The sequence below is a fragment of the Numida meleagris genome, chromosome 3 (assembly GCF_002078875.1).
Source record: "Numida meleagris isolate 19003 breed g44 Domestic line chromosome 3, NumMel1.0, whole genome shotgun sequence".
Taxonomy (NCBI): domain Eukaryota; kingdom Metazoa; phylum Chordata; class Aves; order Galliformes; family Numididae; genus Numida; species Numida meleagris.
The window spans coordinates 5,584,569-5,610,792 of record NC_034411.1 but is presented as its reverse complement, the minus strand read 5'-3'; the positions used below and the strand labels follow the sequence as shown (position 1 = coordinate 5,610,792).

The 26,224-nt window shown below is 39.4% G+C and overlaps 1 protein-coding gene across 3 annotated transcripts in view; it reads left to right on the top strand.

Annotated features, from left to right (window-relative positions):
- The window catches only part of KIF16B (kinesin family member 16B), a 135,636-nt gene that overhangs the window by 89,347 nt on the left and 20,065 nt on the right, over positions 1 to 26,224 (top strand). For all 3 annotated transcript variants that reach the window (XR_002436408.1, XM_021389942.1, XM_021389941.1), the window contains one exon: positions 6,993 to 7,082. Coding sequence is in view for 2 of the 3 variants with exons in the window: in XM_021389942.1 (XP_021245617.1) it covers positions 6,993 to 7,082 (90 nt within the window). In the remaining variant the exon portion in view is untranslated. The remainder of the gene's footprint in view (positions 1 to 6,992; positions 7,083 to 26,224) is intronic.

Genomic DNA, 26,224 nt, shown 5'->3' with positions numbered 1-26,224 from the left:
GGCTTCAGCAGTTCTGTTGCTTGTATTTTGTTTCTGCGAGAAGCAAGACTCACAGGCTGGCCTCTCCAGTGGCATGGAATGACCTGATGCAGTCCTCTGGCCAAGAGCTTTGTATACGGTGTGGCTGTTCTCTTCTGTCGTACTTGTCAGTACCATCGTTTTTCTCTCTCCTGTGCCAACCCTAGGCTGCCTCTGAGAGAAACTGCTGCTTAAATATCTTTGATGAAGTTCAAAGCAAGGAAATGATGGCATGCAGAGTAGGGAATGGGCTATCACTTTAATAATTGTGTTCCGTTCCTATTAACTTCCTTAGAGCAATAAATATTTTTCTTATAACTCCTCTGGACCTTAGTTTGACAGTCTGTGGGATATATCTTAGTCTCTCCCTTACACAGTCAATCATCTGTGCATGCTTTTTTTTTTTTTTCCCCTTTGCCTACAGATCTCTGTGTCACACTGGGCTGCTGTTGCTGTGGTCAGGATTTTGCTCCAAGCTACAATCTGCAGAGTTTCCACAAACTTATATTTTAAATCTTTTCCCTGCAGAGCTCCTATCTCTTCTTCGATCTTTAGTATCCTTCAGCTGTTCCTTACTCATATTCTGTAGGATATCAGAATATGTGATATAGTGACTTTTTTTTTCCCCTAAAAGCTAGGAAAGTAGAATTGTCTTTCTACAAGCGAGAGGGAGAGAATGTGAACCTGTTTTACCCTTTCCTGATAGGTGAGGATACAATGTCAGTTGTAGAAATAATTCTTTATTATAGCCCCATTTTCCTTTAGTTAATTTCCAGGTGATGGTGCAACAGAAAGGAACACTGATCTTGGAAAGGAGCTCTTCTGGGGCTAATCTCGTTTCCTTTGCCACTACCCAAATGAGCTTTCTTCACCAACATTCTTCTTGTTGTTGGGAAAATGGGTAGCTGACCTGTTTGTGTGTAACAGCACTTAAAAATCTGACAGTCAAGGTGATTGAGTTGAATTGTAAAACAGTCCCCAAATCTTTGAATCCTAAATATCTTAGAAGTAAGATCAGCAAATGTTTCTAATGATTAAACCTTTGCATATTGCTGTATGGAGGAATGAATCTGAAAAATATTCTGTATAAATTTCTTCTTGTAACGTGAAATAGTAAAAATTACTTTGTTTATATGCCAAAAGAAAGAAAACAAATTTCATGCTTCTTGGCAGCATTGTGTTAGTACATAAGTCTTTCAACCCTTCTATACCATCCAAAAATATTTTCTTCTAGTGCAAGTTCAGCATCTTGTCCATCTAGATGTATATAATCTCTGGAAAGGTGTTCTGACCCGCTCGCGTTCTGTCACTCAATACAGGTCATGCTTTTTGACGTCACGCAAGGCCCACAAGATCCTGTCGGGAAGAATTCAAAATTGAAACAAAAACAAACTTCATTTGAGTTAGCACCTTCTTTTGCTGCAAGACAAATCATGGAGTTGTTTGTGTGGGTCTGCTATTAAATATTTGACACTGAGAGAACTTTCCAAATAAATTTCCTTTTGGGTGGCAGTTTTATATGCAGTCTTTAAAGACATGATGAAGCAGTAGTCACTTAATCAGATTTAAACACAGTTACCTTAGAGCTGAATTAGAATACCTGAAGATTATTGTGTGTTCTCCGCCTCCTTTTGTGTTGTTATAATACACAGAATATTCAGACAAGGCTGCAGCAGAAACAGCACGTGGGAAGAGTTTTTGCATCATGAGGTTTTTGCGTTGTTGGCTTCTGTTACAGAGAGTACCTGTAATTACTAGACAGCGTCTGCAGAAAGCAGGAGGAGCAGTGAGGTTGCAGGGGAGGGGGAACCTCCAGTTCAAAGATGCGAGTGGGTCTCCCAAGAGCAGGTGATGGGAAGCCAAACCCGAAGTTGAGCATAGCCCTGCCAGGGATCCTTTGACAAGAGTGAAAGGGGTGTGTGCGTGTATGTAAAAATGTATATGCATATGTAAATGTGCATATATATGCCTTCTCATTTTTGTTCAACTTTCTCTAGTTGTTGTGACTTCTTTCATTTTATTCATCCTCTTAGATATTTTATCAAAACTGGCTTTTCCTTGTGTTTCAAAGCCTTCCAGTCATCTTTGATGAGTTCTCTGTAGAAGATCAAGGCAGATGCATCCCAAAGCAGTGGGTTGGTTGTTTTTTTTTTTTGGTCCAGTCATGAGATTGCATTCACCAAGTGCTATGGTGGTGTCAATGGTTTTCAGGCTGATTTGGCCCAGTTCTGTGACTAGTGGGGCAGAGGGACCCACGAACCCACGCCCCAGGAAAGGGAAAAGGGAAAAAAAAGGGTAGGGAGATGGGCCTGAGAACAAAACAGCGGCAACGATCTGAGGAGAAACAAACTAATTTACTTAATAAGATATCAGAATGCAAAATAACGCAATATAATACATTATAATTACAATTTAAGCTAATAAATCCAATAGAATGAGAGAGAGTGTTCAAAGTTAAGGTAGGCCTTACTCTAATACCAACGGTGAGATGGCTGGGGAGAGAGATGCTGCCGGGACGAGAGACGGGACGAGAAGAGAGAGGCAGGTCTCGTGATCTGCCAGTTTTTATCTTTCCCTCTGACCGGAAAATGGTAACAGGGTCGCAAAGTCCCCTGGGAAATGTAGTAGTCCTTCTCTTCTGAGAACCAGGTACATACACTGAATGATGTTATGATGTGGAATACCAATAATTAAAAATCATAAAACCATGACAGGTGGGTCCGCTAAAAATGATGGGTTTAGTCAACGTTTTCTCCTGAGCTCTTTGGGTTAATGCGGAATTGGAGTAAAGCAAAAGCAGTGCTCAATAATACATGAAACATCGCATGCCCCATGTGGAATAAAATTCAAAGAAAGGTCCTCAACTCTATTGTACTTATACCCTTAATTTAAATTTTTAAAAATCCAGTAAAAAAGCCAGGATAAATCCCTTAGTATCCTGCAGGTTCTAGACTTTCATAGGCTGTATTCATTGACAATGGGAGGAGTAATTTCATCAAGGTCCATTTTGGGAGGTATGAATTTTCACAGTGTCTGTTTAACCAGCTCAGACGTGTAAGGTGGGAATTCTTTCTTTTCTGATGGCTTCAGAAGCAGATGTAATATACACCTATTTTTGTGGATTTACTTATTTGTATGGGGGTGGATGGGAGAACGAATCTTTTGTGTGCCCTAGAGTGAAATCAGTTGAAAATGTTGGTTAGGTGATTGTCTGCTGTTGTGCAGAGTGGAAGTTAAGGAAACAGCACGGTAGTATCTCCTTCCAAATTTCTGGGGTTTATGCAGGAAATACTTAACTTTCACTTGAGTGAAAAAAGTGACAAAACTGTAGGTCAAGACTAAGGTCACATAGGTGCCCAGATAAGAGTGTTTTGAAAATGTCTTACAGATATACTCAACCCATCTATATGTTTATATATATATGTATTAGTACTGGTAAATTACAAGTAAAAAGTAGAGGGCTATTCAAATGTGCTTTATTTGTTACAGTTCAATAGATCTTCATTTATCCTGGTCCCATTCTTGCGGAGTCTATATAATCTATCATACAGTCTTTACTGAAGGATGGAAGAAAGAATCCCAGACCAAACTGACTGTATCAGCTGTAGGAGTACAAGGCCATGTTCTAGAAATATCATTGCTATGTCAAATGCACTATTATTCTTCTGCTTATATGAGTGGAGTTTGGTCCCATCTGCCTTAATAACAGCATTATTGTGGAGCTTTGGGGAGTGGTTAAGGTGTTGTTTAGCTTAGAAATTCATTTTCCAGTAATGTCAGCAGAACGGAAAGGGAGAATGACTGATGGCACCTCACCTCAACAGGAGGCAAAAAGGCTCATTAACAACAGTAAGATTGTGGAGCGCATTTATTCACTAATCTCATATGTGAATTGGGGAAGTAAACCAAGGAGATGACTGGGAACAAGTCAAATCGAGCCACCAGCGAATGCTGTAGAGAACAAGCTTCAGGTACTCAGCAGCGCAGATCTGTGGCTTTGCCTTCGTGCGCAGTTCTAACAAGTGTTGCTGAAGTGGTTAGAACAGTTGTATTTGTTAGATCCTTTTAAGAAGTTTAATAAAATTGGCTGCAGGCAGTTGGGTATATTCAGCACTGCCCTGTCACTTAGACAGCTGCCAGATGCTCAGACAACAACATCGTTGGCAAGTTGACATATGTGCTCTTCCCCAGGCTGTGTAGCTGGGAGAGTCCTGGATGCTTCAGGCTAGATTGCTCCCCGTAAGGCATGCCAGTGTGAAAGCTCTGGGGAAAAAAAAGAGGTCGTTTTTGCATAAATATCACGTGCAAATGAAATTTATCACAGTGAAAGTTCACAGTTCAATTGGCTATCTAACAATACAGAATTAAAGCAAAAACAAACTAGAAACAACATTTGAGTCACAGAGCACTTTAAGGTAATTATTCAGAATAAAATGGATAATGGGTTAATTAAGATTGGTGCAGCATGCATATTCCTGAATCCCTTGTTTATCATAGTTAAACCTGCCTATGCAGGTTGTATCCATTCACCTCATTTGTAAGGCTTTAGAGATTGTTAACAATGCATTGAGGGAGAGCAAATCCATTGAGGGATGGCAACTGCGTGTATTTATTTATGAGGAAGTAGAGTCCATCATGCAGACATCCTAGCAGCAGTCAAGCTTGTTGGTGACAGGAAAGATGAATTAGATCAGAAGTAATGAATTTGTGCTGAGGAGATAAGCCAGAAAAACATTTGTTTTAGGATAGAATAGTTCAGTTGGAAGGCAGCTCCAAAGATCTCTTTGTCCAACTGCAATTTGTGAAAAGAAAATATTTGTGAAAAGCACCGTTATATTTTGAGAAGTCCAGTTTTGTTTACTTATATCTTTAAAGTAAAAATGAATAAATGAGAGAAAACCTAATTCCTGATATCACATGGCACATCTTTTGGTTTCCAGAGCACTTCTGCCAGTTTCACTGTTTAGTATGCCTCTGCAAAGGCAGATGGGATGGGGAAGCGTGGATCAGAGATCACTTTGGTAAAAGTCTGCGTTGGCAACTCTCAGCAGTGCTACTTGGATCATAGAACCATGGAACAGCTTAGGTTGGAAAGAACCTTAAAGCCCACCCAGTTCCACCTCCTGCCGTAGGCTGGTTGCCCCCCACCAGCTCAGCCTGCCCAGGGCCCATCCACCCTGGCCTTGGGCACCTCCAGGGATGGGGCACCCACAGCTCTCTGGGCAGCAGTGCCGGGCCTCACTGCTCTCTGAGTAAAACGTTTCCTCTCAGTGTCTAATCTAAATCTCTTCTCTTTTAGATTAAAGCCATTCCCCCTTGTCCTATCTCAATCATACCATGTAAAAAGTTGGTTCCCCTCCTGCTTATAATCTCCCTTCAAGTACTGGAAGGCTGCAGTGAGATCTTCCCGCAGCCTTCCCTTCTCCAGGCTGAACAAGCCCAGCTCCCTCAGCCTTTCTTCACAGGAGAGGTGCTCCAGCCCTCTGAGCATCTTTGTGCCCTCCTCTGGACGCACTCCAGCAGCTCCACATCCTTCTTGTGCTGGAGGCCCCAGGCCTGGACACAGCACTGCAGATGGGGCCTCACAAGGGCAGAGCAGAGGGGGATGATCCCCTCCCTCTCCCTTCTGCTGCCCATTACCCCTCTGTTGATGCAGCTTAGGATACAGTTGGCCTTCCAGGCTGCAGGAGCACACTGCTGGCTCTTTTTCTGGCTTTATTGTCCCAGTTTCTTTTTCTCCTACTCGGTTATCCTGCTTCATTCCCATTTTCCATCATCCTGTAACTATAATATGCTTTGTAGTGAGGGAGCTGTTTGTGCATTTTAAGAGTCACATTTGGATTAAAACCCAAGCCCATATCTTTGTGAAATGCATTTTGCAAAATGCTTATTGTTGATCTTCGTGCACAAATTCATTGCTGGATAGAAGTTATATCATATATTAGGCCAATTGGATTAAAAAAAAAACAGAAAGCTTTCCTGTTTAGGCAATGCTAGTTGATTTTCTTCAGCTGTGCTAGTTGGTGTAGCAAAATGCCCTCCTCTCACTGCAGCATCGCTCGATAGCATTAGATCATCAGAGCAATAGAAGGGCTTTGCTGTGAAATCAAAGGCTTGTCATGTCACTTTTATGACCCACTTAGAAATTTCTTTCATTTCACCTAATTTTAGGCGGTGAAAAATTTTTCATTCGCTGAAATTTTTATGTCGGTTTCTGAGTTCCAGTGAGGGTTTGGAGTATAATTGATGGCAAAGTTAGGCAGCTGGATTGCCCTCCTCCTTGCTTCCTTTGCTATGTGCTTTTTCACAGGAGCATTTCTGTTGATTTTAATGAAACTTCCTGTATAAATGGGATGCTCATCAACGTTCTGATGACACAGGCTTAGAGCACTTGAAAGGAATATCTTCCACTGAAAGCCAATATATGATATGTAGTTTTTTGCTGTACAAAGTGGAACCACATTCTATACGATAATGAACTCTCTGTGTACAGGAAAAATATATTTAATATTTTTAGGTCCATCTCTATATGTATGTATGCATAATTTTATATGAGAATAGCTGCACTCATATCAGCATATAGAGAGGCTACACTACACTTGTGCTGGCTGCTGTTCATTAGTGGAACACCCGCTAATTGTAATGCTGTGAGCTGCATAACTGCACTGCACTGACAAGTGATTGGGGATATTTTAAGGTGTTTACAGACTTGTCAGTCTACTCTGGAATATGGAATACATGTGTTCAGCTTTTTGATTTGCAATCAGTGATCCTCATTTAAAAACAAACAAACAAAAGAACCCCAAAAACTTGCTTGTGCGATAACAGAAAAGTTAAGTAAACCGTAAATTATAGAATTGAAGGAAATTACAGTTACCCACTTTAATCTGATAACTCTATATACTGCATAGTTCTTAGCGTGGTGTGTTATGTGGTTTTACTTCTGATTTTTCTTTTTATATCATCTGATGCAGATAACAGTCCTGGATGAGACCTGGACAGTATTCAGGCGATACAGTCGCTTTCGGGAAATGCATAGAACTTGGAAATTGAAGTACCCAGAGGTAAGTTTTGGTCAAATTTATTTTGCAGGAAAGAGGGGAGCCTTAAAAATATTAACTGTGGATTCATTGGATTTTTTTTTGTTTGTTGGTTGGTTTTTTGCCTTTTTCAGGGGGATAGTGGGAGACAAGCTGACACAAAACCAGTATGCTTCTAGTAAAAATGGCAAGCCCTTTGGCAGTTTGAAGCTCCAAGGCTTCTGGAGCCAGGATGGATTGTTGCATGCTGTTACTACAGTGAAACCACGGCTAAATGTGCTGCCTCTAGCCATTAATTCCCTTTACCGCTGGCTGCAGTCATTCCCTGGAGGTTGCTGCTTTGTTCGCTGCAAAATACTTGCAGTCATACCATGTCATCCTGACAACTCCTCATTTAAAAGAAGCGCGTTGTTCCACAGATACCTTTTTGTGATAGTGGTTTCCAGGTTTCTGCAAAATGGAAAATTGATCTTTCTGACCACCTCTGAGACTTTGAGCATTCAGGATATGAGGAGCTGTGCCTGACAACACTTTAGTTCATTGGAGTGGGCGTTTGTAGAATTGCAGTCCTTGGTTTCCACATCTAGCTTTTAATTATTAATGTTTTGCTTCCTTTCTCCTTGTTCTGTTGGATATTAGAAGAAATAAATCATTCAAGCAATTGAAGTGATCCTAATAAGAGAGTCGTCTCAAGTAAGGAAGCATAGACCATATATTTTCACTGGCTATATATTAAAAGGCAGTAATGTCCAAGAGAGTGTGATGCAATAGCATGCAAAGGCTTTCTTAGTTTTTTTCTTATGTATTCTTTAAGCTAAAAACGAACTGAGCATGGGAAGACCTTGAGGTTTTAAAGAGTAAAATACCAAGAGGAGATTCTGGAACTTAAGATCATTCCTGTTCCAAGAGAGTATGAAACCCAGAAACTGAAACTACACACTATCTGAAGAAGAGTAAGCCTAAGGAGAAGAAAATAACAGTCATCTTTTCTGATTGTCAGGAAGTTCTAAAAGATCAAAATGAATTTTGAGTAGAAAATTGAAACATTCTCTTTTCACAAATGCTTTTAAAAATATTATTTGTGAATGAACATCACTGTGATATTTTTGATTCAAATAAATTGCTACAGAGATACAGTATGTAGACACTAATATCCTAATTGCATCTAACTCCTGACAAAATGGCTAGACTGTCATCCATTTGAGCAGAAAAGGGTTACCTGAATCCCTCTGCAGATTGATCTTCCCCTTTTAGGAAAACGTGTTCCAGCAGACTTTCTCAGAGCCTGTTATCAGTCCTGACAGTACATTGAGGAACAATTGAATATGACATTTACAATTATTTCAGGAGATCAACTTCATTGTAGTTTGTAGTAATCAAATTCAGAAGGAATCTGAGGTTCTTAAAGCCTCCATTAAATTGTCCCTTGTGCTGCAGCATGTTACTGTCAACTGTTGGAACTGAGCATATGTGACTCACAGGCTGACAAAGTCAGGCTTTTTAGTGTTACAGGGGGAGGATTTTTTCTTAAGAATTGTAAGGAGTGGTATTAGTAGGTCAGAAAAAAAGCAGTAGCACCTTCTGCAGGTTTCTTAGTAGCTTTTAGCAAGAGGCACGGGGGCTCTGATGTTATGTTATCTCCGTGCATCTCCTGAGAACAATTACAGGTAAATAATTATCTTCCTCAAATGTGGAGAATACATCCTTGAAATAAGCAATGTTCATTCCTTATGCTCCTTCACTATCTGCAGTCATGCTGACAAGCTCAATACATTTTCTGTTTTAATGCGCTGGTTTGTTTCTTATTGATACTGTTGTGTAAGACCATATTTGGTCTTAGGTCAATTTATTGAGATTGACATCTAGTGCATTAATGGAATTATTGGCTTAACTATACAGGTAATTAAATTTCTAATTTCCATGTAGGTGAGACATCATAATATGTTTTATTGAGTTATCTGCTCTTTCCTCAGCAGTCTTTATGTAAGTCAGGGCAAATATCAGGTCGTACCAGTTCGTCGATAACACCTTTCCCTAAAGTATGGTAGTTTTTGGAGAAGCATATTAATGTGTTTTGGTTTCCAGTGCGCTTGGAAGAAATGATTAGCCATGTTACTATCTGAAACAGCAGTAGCTTTATTAGAATCTTCTTCCAGCCTTTGTCTAGACTCCTCTTCAAAGCAACCTCAAATAAATTATTGGTCAGATTAAATATGCGTATCTTTTCTAAGTAGAAAGCACTCTAAAGCTCAGGAGAAGAGAGGTGAGCATTTGGTCAAGTCATCCACTGCATTTATGGTAGCTTTCTCCCTGTCACCACAGTATCTACTCTGGAAGCCCTGTTCCCTTCAGCAGCGATGCTGCCTACTTTGTTTTATGTAGTACAGGCCATTGTGTTGCGTCCACTCCTTTGAGACTTACGGCACCAGAAATAAAGGGCAAGTTTGCGGCTGGAAGAAACCTAGCTAATATGCAGCTGGTTTCTTCTGCTCGTCAGCATTTCCACAAATGATGCCCTTGAGGGGAAGACCATATTGCGATGAATGGAACTTCTAATACTGTTTGCTGTAGTAAAGATTTGGTGTTTGTTTTCTTTGAAGGAGTTTTGCTGTCATTGATACGTATGTGAACGAGCAATGCTTTCCTATATTTTAGCCTTCTTGTTTTTAAATAGCCTTAATTTATGGAAATTTTGGATTAATTTTGCAAAGTGGGTAGGAGCTTGGTTTGTTTTGCAAATTGAAAGTCATCTGTCTGCTTTCATTTGCCAGTGACCTAATTTGGTAATCATTATGACACTAAAATACATTTTAATAACAAATTTGGCAGAGTTAGCTCCATAGTTATTACGCTTTATTCCAAAGAAATTTGATCCTTAAATGCCATCGGAACCCGTCAAAGTTGGGTTTTATTTTGTATAGCTCACCTTCCAGCTCTAAATTAATATTTATAATGAACAGAGAAAATACCGTGAATGTGTTTAACATATGACTGTCCTGCTTTTTAGAAGTGAACTTTACAGCTCATTAGTTGCTCAGCTCTGAATTACTACATCAGTATTTTAATAACATGCTGATCTTGCATTTCATGTTGCTGCCACTGAATTCCCAAAGGAATGCATTGGAAAGCTGATTTATTGGGAAGATTTAAAAAAAAAAAAAGTGTCTTTTCAGAAACAGAAAGTGTCTTAATCTCTTACAGTCTCAGAATGTGTTACATTTTGTGTACCTTCACATTTCTTGTTATGTAAATGGACGGATGGTGACAGCTACTTATCTCATAGAAACGTGTCACTTACAAATTTGGGAAGACTGGAGAAGTTGCAGCAGGGTGAGATTGTGCCAGAGGCAGACAAACACCAACATTTTAAGTCCCTGCTGGTTTTTACTTGTTTTTTGGTTCGTTGGTTGGCTTGGTTTTTTGTTGTTGTTGTTCTTTGTAGATCTACACAATCGTCATTTGCCTGTATTCTGCTTCCTTACACTGCTCGTTTGTAAATTACACTCTTATTGGTTTTGGAATTCTAATTAAGATCGTACCTCGGCTTTCGGTTGCAGTGGCCTATGTAATGAAATATACTTTTTGTTCATCACTGATCAGAAACAGGAAGAAATAAGCTCTTTAACTGAGGCATAAGAACTTTTCCTCCTCCTCCTTTTCTTATAGCCAGTGCTCTGCCCTTCTTAAGGCTTTCTTGTCTTTTCCTTCTTTCAGAGGAAAAGAGCAGAACAATTGAATTCTTTATCATTCCTTTCCTGGATCCAGGGTCTGTAAAGTCCTTCATGCATTTTGGGGGTCCCCCACTTCTATACAGGTAGATAGGCCAGGTTTTGTGGGGCTTTCATTGTAAGCTTTGCTACAGAGTTCCCTGTAACTTTTCTGGAAACCTCCTTCCATGTGTATAAAAGTCTCTAGATGGTATAAAGAGAAGCACATAGCATCAAGGCATTTTTAGTCCTCATAGTGAATGATTGTCTTAAAATATTTGTAAATCCATGCAGAGCTTGCCAAGGAGCAGTTAAAATGCATACTTGCATTTATAGATTAATTCATGAAGGTAACGATGTATATGCGGGCAAGATTTTGAAAGAAGTTCTAAAGCTATTGGCTTCTAGCTCATTTAACAATCTAATAATTTGTGTATTCATATATGATGTTTGGCAGTCTGTGTATAAAGTAATAATCTTTCACTGTCAAAAGCACCAAAAGACTGCTTATTATTTTTGAAGCATTATAGGCCTCATAATTGAGCCAGCTTCCCCTTCCACTGGTCTGGTTTATGTCATCTTATGGGACCGAAAGGATGCATAATATCCATATCTGAAGAAGCAGGAAATGTTGTTATATGTAAGCTTGAGCCTTCAATCCAGAGTTCCCATGCGTTCTGCCTCTACCCCATATGCTATTCCCACTAGGGAAACGAATATGTGAGATACATTGTAGTTACACTTCTAATATCATGTGTCTTGGAAGTTAGGATTGCAGCATGTTACAGACAGTGGGAGTGTTTGCTTGGATGGTAGGGTTTTTCAGGTACTTAAGTATTGGACAGTAAAGATGGGATTTTATAACAATTATAATAATTAGGAAGAAATGTTGTCTGTCTGGTTTCAATTTTTTAGTCTAGATTTCTGGAGGAAAGGCTCTTATTGGTAGTGTCAATGAGAGTCATATTACTTCATTTTAGAAAATCCTCTGTTAATCAGCAATGGATTTGGCAGAATGGAACTCAAAGTTGCTGCTTTCTTGCTTTGTATAAGAATTGCATGAAGCTCAAAAAGCAGAAAATATTTCTCAAGCTTGTCAGAAATAGTATGTGAATGTTTTCGAAATATAATGAATTCCAATTATTTGTTGTAAGCTTATTTTTAAAATATTGTAAGTCGTTCAGATGTTTGGAAATTCAAAGTGGAATAGTTTGAATTGGAAGGAACCTTAAAAGGCCATCCAGTGCAACACCCTGCACTGAACAGGGACGCCCACAGCTCCATCAGTGCTCAGAGCCCCATCCAGCCTGACCTTGGCTGTCTGCAGGGACGGGGCACCACTGCCTCTCTGGGCAGCCTGTGCCAGCGCCTCACCACTGTTATTATAACAAGCTTTTCTTATATCCCATCCAAATCTTCCCTCTAACATTCAAAGTCATTTGTCTGCCTTTTCTATTAAATTGTTTCCTATTTCAGAGAAGAGCTACAAGAAATGTTTTGTATCTCAGTGAGGCTACTTCCTGTTTCATCCAACCATACTGCCTGCAACCACCCAACTTTACGTAAATGCGCGCTGTTAAAATATGACATCAGTGTTCTAATCCCTTCTGAAGTTCTTTTTAAACTCTTCTTTCGTCTCACTTATTATCTAGGATTAATTCTGCCATGCAATAATGAGAAGAGGCATGAGTTGTTGATTCAGCTATCAGGGACTGATCTCACGGTCCTTTCCTTTTGCCTCCATCCTCCTCTTCTGGGTGACAGCCAGGGAAGGAAGGGATGTACATTTTCTTTTTAAACAGCCGGTACATCTGTTGCTCTTGATAAGTAATAAGTGGAAGAAATCTTCAGCACAAAATGCCAGCACAATTAATGGTGAGGGAATGCATATGAGGTGAGAGCATCCCTGGATTTGGAGAGAGGTTACTTCTAGGGTCACTGACAGATAAATGCAGCTTCTTGCTAACTTTCAAGACATGGCTGGTGCTTTGTTTTTTTTGTTGTTGTTCGTTATTTTGTGTTCTTCTCCAGATAGTTATAAGTGTAGCTAATCAACTTTTGTGTATTTGTGTAATTATTTTTTAGTAATCCTCCTCATAAGAAAGAATACAGCCAGATAGATGAAGCAAAGAGGGAGCTGTAAGTCGGCATTCCTTGTGGAGAGCACTTAGGGCAGCTGCAGCTTCTCAGCTGGGCGCGTCGCCTTCTGACTGCTTCGACTTTCTGACTTGTAACTGTGCAGCTGCAGCATTTCATTAAATGTAAAACTCGTGTTAATCTCCTGGGATTACTTCAAGAGGGAAAAGGATGGGGATGCAATAACTTTGAGGTGCTTGGCTTACAGGGCTGCTGAGCCCGTTGCTATGTAGCTGGTGAGCTTGTGGAGCCCCGGAGCTGCTTTGGCAGCAGAAGACAAAAGCTTGTTGCACCGGAGCTGGTCTGTCAGAAGCTCTGCTGGTTTTACCATTGGATTTGTCATTTACCAGTGTCCATAACTGCATATTTAATTAAGAGATAAGATTTAAATAATACACATGCATTAAATGCATAATTTTGGACATTTGAATGTTTCTAGTGTTCAGTTGTAGGAAATGTAAAGCACTATAGCTGTAAATAACTGAAAACTTCTAAGACGGTATTTAAAATGAGTTTGTTCTGAAACCTTCAGTGTCCAAAGTCCCAAGCCTTTCACAGGTTCCATGATTGCTGAGATTGAAGTTAAGAAACTCCTAACTAAGAAACAATTTAAAATCAAAGGTTACATGTGCTAGAGAGAGCAAGGTGCAGCAAATAGCAATGATCACGATGGTACAGGTCTTGCTGTGTTATTATTTCAGAAAGTCTGATTTTGTCTGTATGGGCTTTCTTAATTCAGGTTCTTTCAGCTGCTAGGAACTCCATGTCCCTTAGGGAGAGTATTATATAACAATATTTCGAGTTTTATTTTGTATTTGAAAAACCGACCCAGTGAAAAAATGATCTTGGCTGGAACGATGCTTCTGAATGCTGTCGAGCTTGAAATTATTTTTTAAATAATCAAGAGTTTATTTTATGCAGTAGAAAAATGTAATCCCATGCAAATCTTAGGACAACCACCAAATGTGCATAAGCAGTCTAAAAATTGTAGGGTTTTAGGTTTTTTTTGTTCATTCCATCACCTTTCTGCCCCACCACAGAAAACTGGGTATTTGGGCACAGATTAAAATGAAAATTGTTTACAACACTAGTGTGCTTGTAAATAGCGAATGCCACGATGTGTATTGGATGTATATTAGAACAATCCATCTGGTAGGATCATAAGTGTACAGAAAAGGGCGTAGAAGTAGTTTTTTGAAGTACAGATCATAAAGGCAGACTTATTCTTGCTCTCTTGCTGGGCACTTTGCTAGCCTTAGTAATGTATCTTTCCATAAATATTGAAGGAAAAATAGAGTAGTAATCTTTAGAAACCTTAAATGTGTGTAAACCTTACAATTCTATTATACAAGCATGTGATTATAGCCTTCACCTTTATTCAGTGCAAATTACAGTAATTATGGTATGGATAATTTTAGATTTTAACGTTTATGTTCTTGTCACCGGTAACAGCCAGGAAGTACAAACACAGGAAGCGTATTTTGTCATATACACTTTTCCAGCTCACATTCCTAATTATGTTATGTTCAGAGAACTGTGAAAGCCTGTAGGTTTATATGCATAGTGCTTCCATGTCAGCCTTAGTTTGCTGTTAGCTACAGAAGTAATGTGAGCAGTAGATCCCTAAGTGCTTAATCTGGCCTTTCTTTCTGCAGCATGAAACTTTCTGCTACTGCTGTTTTTGAAAGAACTTCTAGCACTTTGCTCAGTACATCAGTCTATAAATGCATATGAATAGGAGAATCTTTTCCTGTAATAAACTGCAAAAATTACCCTGCTAACTGCATCATGTTGTTCAGGGCAAGTTTGATTATGGGGGAGTGTTGTTATCCCATGTGGCATGTCTGAATTCATACTTGCTAACCAGGACATGAGCATCTGCGGCATAGCAAAACCACTGGCACATTTGCTTCCAGCATGGGACGTAGTTATTCAATTTCTAGCGTGAAAATGAATTCAATCTGAATTTCTTGTCAGAAAACTGAATCTGAATGTCTAAGAGCTTTGTGAAAACTTGGCTTTGGGATTAATTTGTTATTATTGTTGTTTTGTATGCTGGAGTTGCGCGTCAAAGTTTGCTTGGGTTGGTAGATGCAATTTTGCAGACATGGAGTTTCTGCCTATCTCTCCCCCTTCTTCTCCCTCCCTCCTATGGTTCGGTCAATGATGAGACCTACTTTTATGTCCCTCCTCAGCAACTATGGAACCTTTGAGTTTCCAACAATTCTGTAGGAAAATACCATTGGTTTTATAGATCTTCAGATAAATTCGGTACGAGACACTTAACCTACAGGCAGAAATAGAATGCCAAGTCTTACTGATCATGCCATGCTAAATCTATAAGATTAACAATGCATAAATTAAAAAAAGAAGCCCTTGAAAGGGATAAGTTCTTTGCTTCATAATTCACAAAGCATTTGACAACATAATTGCTTTGATTATTTTATAATCTGATTTTCAAAGTTCTGCTCAATTATCTAGTGAATTTGCATGATACCAAAATATTCTTTTTTTTTTTCAATAAGTAAAATAGTTTCAGATGGATTATAGCTGTCTGTGAGAGAGGAATGCCTCTGAGAAGAACAATTCTGAGACAATTTAACTTGGATTTTATTTGCTCACTGAGATCCAGGCATTTCTTAGCTGCTCCTGAGTATCTGTAGGCATTGGGAATGCCTTAGGCTGCAACCCTGTCTTTCTTTTTTCTTCATGCTTAGTGAAAGGCAGAAAGGAGGACTGGAGTTTTTGCTGCTCCTTTCTTATTTTTTTTTTTAAATAATTGCCTTGCTTTAGAAGACTTTTAAGACTTGTGCTCCATTAATCGTTACCTGTTATTGACAGTCTCACTATCTTCTAATAGTTCTGTGAAGAACAACTTGTTCTCACAGTGTATCAGGAGTACATTGCTAGATTACGTAGATGTTTCAAGAAGAATCATTTTGGCTTCAGTTGATTTAAGATATGATGACCCAACTGTACCTCCAGTTTTTGTGAAAATATCCAAGTTACTTTTGAACCAGTAGTGTTGACAGTAGCAAAAACTGGCTGCTTCCAGATATGCAGCCAGTTACATTTTTTTCCTTACACATATAGGCGATACTACTGACACAGCTGCAGATGTGAAGCTATTACAATAAATTTAAATCACTGTCTGATCAGGAGGATGATACCAAGTTTCTCTTCAGGCTCTGTATCTAAAGGGGAGCTAGGAAAAAGGGAAGAAGGGGACAGACTCTTTAGCGGGATCTGTGGTGATAGAACAAAGGGAAATGGCTTCAAGCTCAAAGAAGGGAGATTTAGGTTGGATGTAAGGAAAGGTCTTTTACAGTGTGGGTGGTGAGGCACTGGCACAGGTTGTCCTGTGATGTGGCTGATTCCCAATCCCTGGAGACTTTCAAGGCAAGGCAGGATGAGGCCCTGGGCAACCTGACCTAGGTGTGGTGCCCATGTTCATCGCAGGGGAGCTGGACTAGATGGCCTTCAGAGGTCCCTTCCAACTCTTAAGGATTCTGTGATTCTGTGATTCTCTGTGGCTGGTTTGGAGCAGAGAGATTACAAGATTCTCCTTGCTTTGTTCATCTGAAGCCTCTGGGAACAAGTCAATGCAGGTTGCAAGTTCTACTGCTTACTAAGAGTATTTAGATGTTTATTTTTATTTTGATGTATTAAGCAAATAAATGACTTATTTTCTAAATGGTACTGAGGTACAGATGACTTAACTGATAGAAGTGCTATTCATATAGTGCTGAATAGTCTGAAGGAAGGAAAAGCTCTTGAAAAACCATTTTCCCCTCTGTGTTTGACAACGGATGTTGCAGGTCTCCGTATAAATATGGCTTACGGTTTATCCAGCAGCTCTTAAAGAGTTGAAGTAGAGCTATATTTTATGCTGAAGTATTGACTTGTCATTTGTGCTTATGATATGTAAAGATTAAAATGAAGCATGGTTCCTTACTTCCATGGACCCCATTTGCCTTTCCTGCAGAGAGAGAAGGGCCTTCACATGGCCCTTGAGAGCATCTACCACAAGTCCTCTGCCCTGAGCTTCCCACTGGAGTATCCTACACACCTACAGGGGAGCAGCAAGGGAGGGCATCCCAGGAGCTCAGGGTGGCTGCAGCATGAGTAACAGGGACCTCAGTGATGGGCACAGCCCAGTGGTACCTGAGCACAGTCAGTGATCACCTAGCGTGGTGAGCGAACGGACCATGTGCAGGGCCATGCCAGGATGGATCAATGACCAATGGAATATCAAGGCACACTAACTATAGCTGTGACGATGTGTTGTGAATATCTCGCTGCTCGGTATATGATGCTGTAGCTAGAAAAGTTAAAGGGTGAATTTCTTCTTTTTAAAATCAAATAAAAAACCTACAAAGCCACGAAACACTACGTGAATATTATAACAATGCTAACTATTAAGAGGCACTTTTTACCTAAGGGTCTGTTATAAATATTTGTTTATCTTGTTCTGGTAATGAGGTTTCAGACTTGCTGTGGTGAAAATAATGTTCTATTTCTTAATTAAAAATGGGTTGGCTTTAGAAGTAAGGAAGAAAACAAATTTCTAGAACCAGTGCAGCTGATAATGCACTTTGTTTCAAATGAGCAACCTTTGGTTGTGTGTTCACAATGGGATCTTCCTTTAAGGATCTGGGGACAATTTCTTGACTGCTGTAAAGTAAGTAAATAATAATAAGAAAATCTGATCTTTTTACCATCTGTGTCTGCAACACAGAGCATACAGAAGGCTCCATCTTACAAGAAAATTTTCTATCCCACTACAGAGCCCTAAGCAAGAAAGCCCAAGCAGTAAAATTTATTAGACATCTCTGCATGACAAAAATCAATAAAATACAATCTCTTGTGGTTTAATATGAAAATATACCTAAAGGAGCAGTGACTCAAGAAAAATACTGAGCTGGCGATACAAAATTGAAAATGTCAAGGAGGGGAAAACTTAATATAGAGGATGCAATCTGGTTTCTGTGGGGCATATTTCAGAACCAGCCAGAAATATTAGTGTGGAGGACCAGCGATGGAATCTCCTTTAAAAGACAAAATCCATGATGGCATGTCCGTAATGCAAGCGCATTGAGATGAAAAAGCACACCTTTCCATGGGTGCAGAGCTTTGAGAGCCAGTGTTAAAACATTCACTTAATTTGTAATTATCTATAAATGGTTATGAAGCTGTGAATGATGAAAAACAACCAAAGCTAAGGTTCTGGCCAGTTTCTTCTGAATGGAATTCATTATTTTCTATCATACTTAGTTCTTACTATTGGATGCTAATGATATGTTATAGACTTTTGTTGTACGTTGCTGCTGGCGGTGCAGAGCTGAGGTTGTTTGTATGCATGCTCTACATTTTCTATGAAATACTTTAAATTTATTTCGGACTTCATCTTCACACCCGTTGTCTAATTTGTTTTTCTGTAAAAGAAAAAAAAATACAGTAGCAATTTTGCAATATTTTAAATAATTAAATTACTCACTGCACTTTAAGTTCTAACTCCTTTATTTTTCTTATATTTTTTTTGAATCAGAGTATGTAACAATGCCCTTAAGATTAGCCCGATTTTTAACTACTTTCGAAATTGTTAAAGTAATTGCAAACTACTGTATTTCAGGGTTTCATTTTCATTTTTGGAGCAGCATGATTTTCATTCTGATTGCATTTGAAGGCTCTAACGTGCTGCAGCTCATCCTAAGAATGTAAACAAACAGAAAAAAAATCCCTACGGTCATGTACCTTGCCCTCATTCCCTTGGGTTACTAAAGCTCATGTAGATGGAGCAGCCTCATCGGTACTATCTCAGTGAGGTGGTGCCTGCTGGGGACAGAAATGTTATGCTCTCCTAGGAATCAGCTTACAGACAGTAATTGGGCATCGCAGACCCAAATGCATGCGAAAGTTAAACAAATCCCTGTTTTCCAGCCCCCACAAATAATGATGTTGACTTCAGTTTCGTGGCATTTAGTCAAGTGTGTCAGTTTTCGCATATATAGAATATACGAGGATTTTGCTTCCTAAGCATTTATTTTCAAGTGCACGATGAATAAATTGTAGTTTACTTGGAAACAAATAGACATTCTCACCCAGCTCCATGACACGAGGATCTCTGGAGGGTAGTGCTCATGAAACTGACGGCAGCAGTAGTCTTTTTCGTCCCCACAGCTGCTTTTTCAAAACGCTTCGCCACACAAACTCCTAAAAATGTGTCTGCTAAGTTGATTGCATTTAGTTATGTTAGTTTGTCATTTTAAACTGTACCTAGTGACAGCATTGATAGTGGGGGAGAATCCGTAATTTGTACGAGGCCTGCAGCTAGTTTTTAATTCTGTGATAAAGCAGCTAGTTTTATAGTATCTGTAAGACTAGACATAAGTGAAAATGTATGTATAATCTATGTGGCTATAAACCACTCTCAGTGTTGGAGGGGGAGTCAGTAGTTCCTTTTAAACTTCCCATTTGCGTACTTAGATGACTCTTTCTGTGTTTTTTATCATTTTAAATGACACAGAAGGCTAGCTAACTTCTCCTTGTAATCAGTCCTGTTTGTTGTGAGAGTTGCAGCTTTATACCTGTAACAAATCAAACTTAGAGGCATGCTACGTATTTGTTTGCAGATATATTTCTCTGTGACAGCTGTTCTTTAAGACCCTGAGATCTGCCATTAATTTTGAGTAGTCAGGAAGGCATCCATCTAGTCAGCAGTAGAAATTATTGCTGCTCTTTGATGAGTTTTCATTATTAGCATTTCTCAAAGGCAAGGGCGACTGAAATTTATGGCATCAGCTGGTCACACGAGACGGGGATGTTTCATAAACGCTGCCAGATGTCACCGAGATGAGCTTGTACGCCCCGAACGAATCATTTCTGGAAGAGCTGTTAAAGCTGCTTCAGCGACTTCCCCTACCTAGATTGTTTCTGTTGCATAAGCCAAATGGCACCGGGACTTCTCTGTGTGCAACCCAAGTGCCCTAAGAACCAACACAACGGCAGCAGGAACATGGTGCGGGGTGGGCAAGGCTGTATGCAGCCACTGCAAAGAGAAACTTCTGTAACCTTGCTAGAAATCCCAGTGGGAAGATAATGAATCAAATCCCAAATTATTTTTGAAAGGTAAATAAACCCTATACAGTACACCGTAAAATTCCTTTTTTCTTCTTTTGGAGAAGTGAGACTTGTGGTACGTGCTTATGAAGATTGATCAATGCACTGAGCTTGGAAGACATGACCTTGCAAACCCAGCAGTTGTTGCCATTTCTTTAAAGAAATAAAACAGGCACTGTGACCTGAAACACAAATACAAATGTTTAGCCTGCAAGATCAGAGGCAAAAAAAAAGTTGAGAGTATGTTTTAAACTTGCCCATGGACTCTCTAGGTCAGTGTGTACCGTTGTGTTCGAGCATGGTCTGCCACATGGCAATGGCAATTCACCCCCAAAGGTTTCTATCTTGGACAAAGGAATAGATAAAGAAGGGAGCAAAACCAAGGTTGCAAGGGCATGTTACATTTTTTGTATGTTTAACTTTATAATCTAAGATAGATCTTCCAAATTTACCTAAGAAGCATATTTAATTATTTTTAATTTGACCTTGACTGGTTTACAGGTGAGGTAACTATATATATCTTTTAGGTTGGTATATTCTGTCTCTGCACCCTTGTTCTGTCTCCCTACAACCTGCCTAGAGAACTTAATGTCTTTTCTTTGCCATCTGGGCCAATTTTTGTCCCTCCTTCATTGGTTAATAATTCTCAGCTATGCAGGTAGCAGTTTGTATTTGTAAAGATGCCCTGGCTATATTGCTTTCCAGTTTTCTTAAGAGATTAAAATTTGAGAAAACTGCAGAGTTTTATAGAACCATGAAAGGTTTGCATGAACTTTGATATATATGCTATCACTCATTTTTATAGTTATATAGATATTCTGTATTTAAATGCTATCGTACTGCTTATAATGAACAAAACGATGAAGTAATTTGTCAAATATTATATTCGGTATCATTTATGGCTCTATTTTGGTATGTTATTATTCTGACTAGCCTAAAAATTGCTTTAAGGAAAGTAAAAACACTCCTGTAATTCCAGATAACTTCATTGGCTGCAGTTAATTTGATTTTCTCAGTAGCAGGTGGCAGACTCAATGGAGTTAAAATAATGAAATAAACAGCGGCCTCCACATCTCACCGTAGTTCCAAAAAAGCATATTGAATTTAGATCAACCTGCTTTGTTTAAAGCAGGAATTTGGATATGTAAGCTCTCGTAACAGTTTTGATCATTACAGATGATTGTTTGATAGACAGGGGGGTATGATTTAAAGACAGTGAACCCCAGTTAGCAAAATGCAAAGGAAGGAACTTCTGGTGTCCAGTCCTTCTTGGCAATTTTGCATTGTCAGATGGAGATTTCAGGGGTGTTCACAGGAACGTGAATTTTTGTGTGTGTGTACTCACCCCTCTTCAGTGACAGATGAAGCTGAAATGTTCTTTGGAGAAGACTGTCTTTGAGGATAGTAACTGGAAAGGATGCCAGGAAGATCTTAGAACTTCCAAGAGTGTTAATTGCCAAGAAAGTTACCCAGAATTAGAGATGCCAGAGTAGTGGGAACTTGTACAACCTGAGAGATGCTCATGTATTGGTGGATGCTGAGAAGATGGCAGTATTGCAGGGGAATGATGTAGAGGAGCTACCCACTTTTATACTGGTGATGTTCTGGAGAAAGAAGTGGAAAAAAAGGCAAGGAATTTTAGCCAGTTTGAGTGCAGCAGGGAAAGTCAGATGTGGGATTGCTTGTCAGCAAGTTAACCCTAGCAGGGCTTCCTGTACACTTTGGCCTCAATGAGGCATTTTCTGAAGAAAAGAAGTAGACCTGGTTCTCCAGGACGCCAGACAAAAAGCAAGTGACAGGAGCAACATGGAAACTAGGAGTCTTGCTCTAGCCAGCCAGAAAGGCAAAGCTTAACCAGTTTGTGGGCAGGTAAATCTTTGGCACAGAGCAGGAGGGATGGAGAGCAGAGAGAAGACAGTGTTCTTATGCACTTGGGCAAAACAGCTTCCTCTTTGTGACAAGGATGTGCAGTAAAAGGATGGAAAGCTGTGTTGGAGCATAAATCATATTTGGGAAAGACAGGAAAATAGAAACTCCAGGGCACTGCTCTGCAACACAGCCCATCTTGTATTTCAGGAGGGAGTTATTCCAGGGTGAATTACCTCAAGGGAGGAGGGAGATGTTCGTTCCTCTGTGTATGGTTGAATGAGATCCAGAAACTGCAGGCTGTAACAGCAAGGATAGGTGAGAACAGAAAGCTGGAAGCTTGCAGCTCCAACAGAGGAGCTGAGAGACTGCAGGGATGAGCCTAGACCAGCTGCTTGGGTCTCAGACACTGCAAAGACCTGGGGAGCAGAGGGGCCGGAGCAGGGCTGGTAGGAGGATAGTTGTGTAAAACCTTTTCCCCGTTCTGTTCCCTGGTCACTTGGGTTTTTTGGTTTAGGAGGTCCGTTACACTTGGTTTGTTTGGGCTTCTGTTACTGTTTGAAAGATACTCAGTCTTCCTGGGGAGTTTGATGTGTCGGAGGGTTGACCTGGGGCAACCTCAGAGCTGTGTCTGTCCTGTAGTTGCTCAGTTATCCTGCCTCTGAGGTGTACAGAACTCTCATCCCTTCTGTCAGATAGCAGAGAAGTTTTGGGAACAGAAAATTGGATGTAGCAAATGAACAGTGGAGTAAGAAAAAGAATGAGGTAAGGCACAGTGAAAAAGATACCAATAAAATAGGGATGGGCTGAAGAGTGGAGGAAGACACATTGAGAGAGATCTAAAAAGCAGAGAGAATTAAAAATGGAAAAGAAAAATAAGTAACAAACTGAATATCCAGAAAATAATCCCATGGGTACATGGGATTGACAGTGAAAAAGGACATGACAATAGAAAAGCCTGTCTTTAATCTTCCTGTCCTCTGCGGGCACCACTTACCTGTCATATTTGCATCAGTGATACGCTGTAGGATTTACATGATTATGAACTACATTGTTATTTTTGTTTCTGAACCAGTGTAAGTTTAGAATTTTATTTGCTCATCCAAGGGACAATATTTCAACTTCAAATATTGTGAGCTGTCTCATCTGAATGTGTGGCTTTTAATTTATTTTTTGTTGCTTTTTTAGGGGAAAGTATTTGTCCAAGTGACTGATATTAGATTGATATTAGATTTTTTTTTGCAGAATTTATAAAGTAACCTTTAATCTGTTCGTTAAATGTTAGCTCTCCCTTTGCTTAAGGCTCTCTTATGAAAATGTATAGTATAGGTGGTTTATTTCAGACAAAACTACTGTAAAAATCTAAAAGTTATGCTTTTTTAAGAAAAACTACAACTTTATTGTCAAATCCCTAAATATTTAGTGCAAGTTCCTAGTTAAGAATACAATTTTTTTTAGAGTGTAGGAGTCTTAGTACATCTTGAGAAGTTGAGGCCTAGGTTACTTTGTTTAAACTTCAAAAAGTGAAACTAGGACAGTTTTTTCTTTCATTACTTGCTGCAAAATCAAGTCAGGTGCAGCCACCACACCGGCTGCAAAACCATGCCACATTCTTCTCTTTGATTTTTCTCATCTGTGACAGAGAATTCTGGTACAAAGGATCAAAAGTCAGACATGTCCTTTGAAAAATGAGAAAATTCAGAGTTGTGAAAGTAACATGAGAGTTAAAGAAGACTGACTTTTTAATTTAATAGTTAGCATTTCCCTAATTTTCTTTTTTCCCCTTTCCCCCCCATTTAAATATATCAAAACATTGAAGTACAAAGAGAATTCGGGATGAAAGATTAAAGATGACTCAGCCTCCATCAATGTCTGCCCTGTTTTTCTTCTTAAAAAAATCTTTTACCATATTGTAGGCACTAAAACATAGATGTTACCCACCAGAAATAATGAGATATTTCAAATCCTGTAGATTTTTGCTTGATGTAGGAAAATGGCACTTTTTTTTTTTTAATGTTTAGGCAGCATAACGCTTTGAACAATTTCACGCTTCAGAAGTGACAAGCCTACATGACTGCATTATGTGGTATTTTACTTTGGTCCACTCCATATTGAAATATCATCTGCAAGGTACTTTGCAAGACTTACATTAGCGTGTTATGTTCCACTGTAAAAGCCTTAAACCGCATTATACCCAGCAGGTCCCTAGAAAACTTCCATTAGTGTCAGTGAAGAGTTTCCAGCTGAATGTAGAAATTAGAGGACACCCTTCAAATACGGAGTCTTGTATCCTTCAGGAGAAAACACACAAAGTGTGAACACTTTCACAAGCGTGAAATGAGAGCGCTCCCTGTCCCAGGCAAAATCTATCAAGTTATCAGGGCCTTCGGTTATACTCTTGGTTTCCAAAAGGCCAGTCCCCAGATTTGCATCTCCTTCTGTGGCTCAGTAGTTGAAGGCTATGAAGATTCATGGTTTCACTAAAAGAGTATGCTTTTGTGTAAGTTTTGCCAGAATTAGGTGAATCCAAGGGTCAAGGAGCTGTAAGATAAAGAAAGGGCACTTGCTGTTCTACCAGTTCCTCTTTCTAGTGTTAAATGCCTGCCGATAAGCTAGCTAAAACCAATCTCGTGATTGAAATGGAATAGAAATATAGTCATCCTATAAGCTGTTTACAGTTTGCTAGGATAATACTTGGTAATACTAGAGCCCGTTTCACTGGAGGATTGGATCTAGTACTGTCTAAACTTGATCGTATTAATCTCACAAATATTCTATCGTGGTTGGTAGTGAGGTATCATTACTTACAGATGAGGTTGCTGAAACACAGGCAAGTAATGTACCCCAAGTAATGTGAGACCAGAAATAAAACACAGCCTTTATTTATTATAAAGAAATTAGGGAATAAATTGCAAATGACTGTTTGCCTCTCCCTGAGCCTGCTACTGCCTAGCAACGATTGCTAGATAGGATAAACATCATTAACTGTAAAAAGTTCAGTGTCTAAAAAGACATTAGGAGTGCCAATAGGCAGTCTTGAGGTGACTCTGTACTATTTTAAAAGATTATCTTTTTTTGTATTTTGGGTCTAAGGGCAGTCCTGGTCTTGCCCTTGATATATATACACATGCACGTGCACGCTACTTTCTATATGATGGATTTTGTTTTATCGTGGTGCCGTAGTTCAGTGTGGTAGGGAAATGATTCTGCAGCCAAAATAAAAATTAGAAATCTTGCACACTACATGCAGAAGCTTCTCAGGAAATCATTCTAGCTCACTGTTCCTGTCAAGCTGGGGAATATGCCTGTTAATTTCCCATGACAGAAAACACATCACCTCATCAGCAGCCCTAGAAAATGACAAAACGTCCTAACCAAAAAGAAGCCTGACTGCCAAACACTTTCACTGCCACTGCTGCAGGAAGGAGGGGGACTGGAAGAGGTGGAGGGGCATGCTTTAGAAATTTCAGGAAAGCAGAATAATGTACCTTGCTACCTGTAGTATCCTCCTGTTACACTTCATATTACTGCAAACCCTTCATCTCTTAGTCAAGGTGTGACCCTTTCAGAGTACGTTTGAGCCAGAGGGTACACAGTCATTTAATTCTAAAAGAATAATTTATACTCCTGAATATGGAGAGCGTGAAATTCTTTTTTAGTGTTTGAGCTGAGGCAAACATCTCTGTGCAAACTCTACACCAAAAAATGCCTTACGTACTTAAGTGATAAGAACAAACGTCGTTCAGTCACGTACTGTGCTGTGTGTATTAACCTGTAGCAATGGTAATTTCATCTGAAGCTACTGCACAGTTTCTTAAAGTCTTTGTAACACTACTGCTTTTTTTTTTTTTTTTTTTTTTAATGAACAGAAATTATGACAGGATGATAACATTTTTATTGTCACTCTTCTTATTTCTGGAACACTTGCACCTAAGTGTTTTTCCTCCACAATAAAGTACTGCATTTGTAAGTTAGCTGCAGAGAGGAATGGTGTGTGTATATTTGTGTATATATCTATGTATATGTGTGTATATTTGTATATATATTGTATTTTTATACAAATATACTGCAGTGGATCAGCTTCCTACAGCAATGAAATTACACAGTCACATAAAGGACTAAATAATTCACGTTGCCACATAAATAGTTCTGGTTCTCATGTTGCAAAGGTAATTTTCAGACTGTGAACTGGGTGGGGACTGGTGTTATGATGTCTGTTTAAGCATTTGGACAGCCTGAAACTCGAGCCCTGGAGAGTTTTGGATGTCTCCTTTTTGTTTTGATGTGTATTCAACTCTGCAGTCTGACAGTGTTTCTGCTGTAATGGCAAACAAGGAA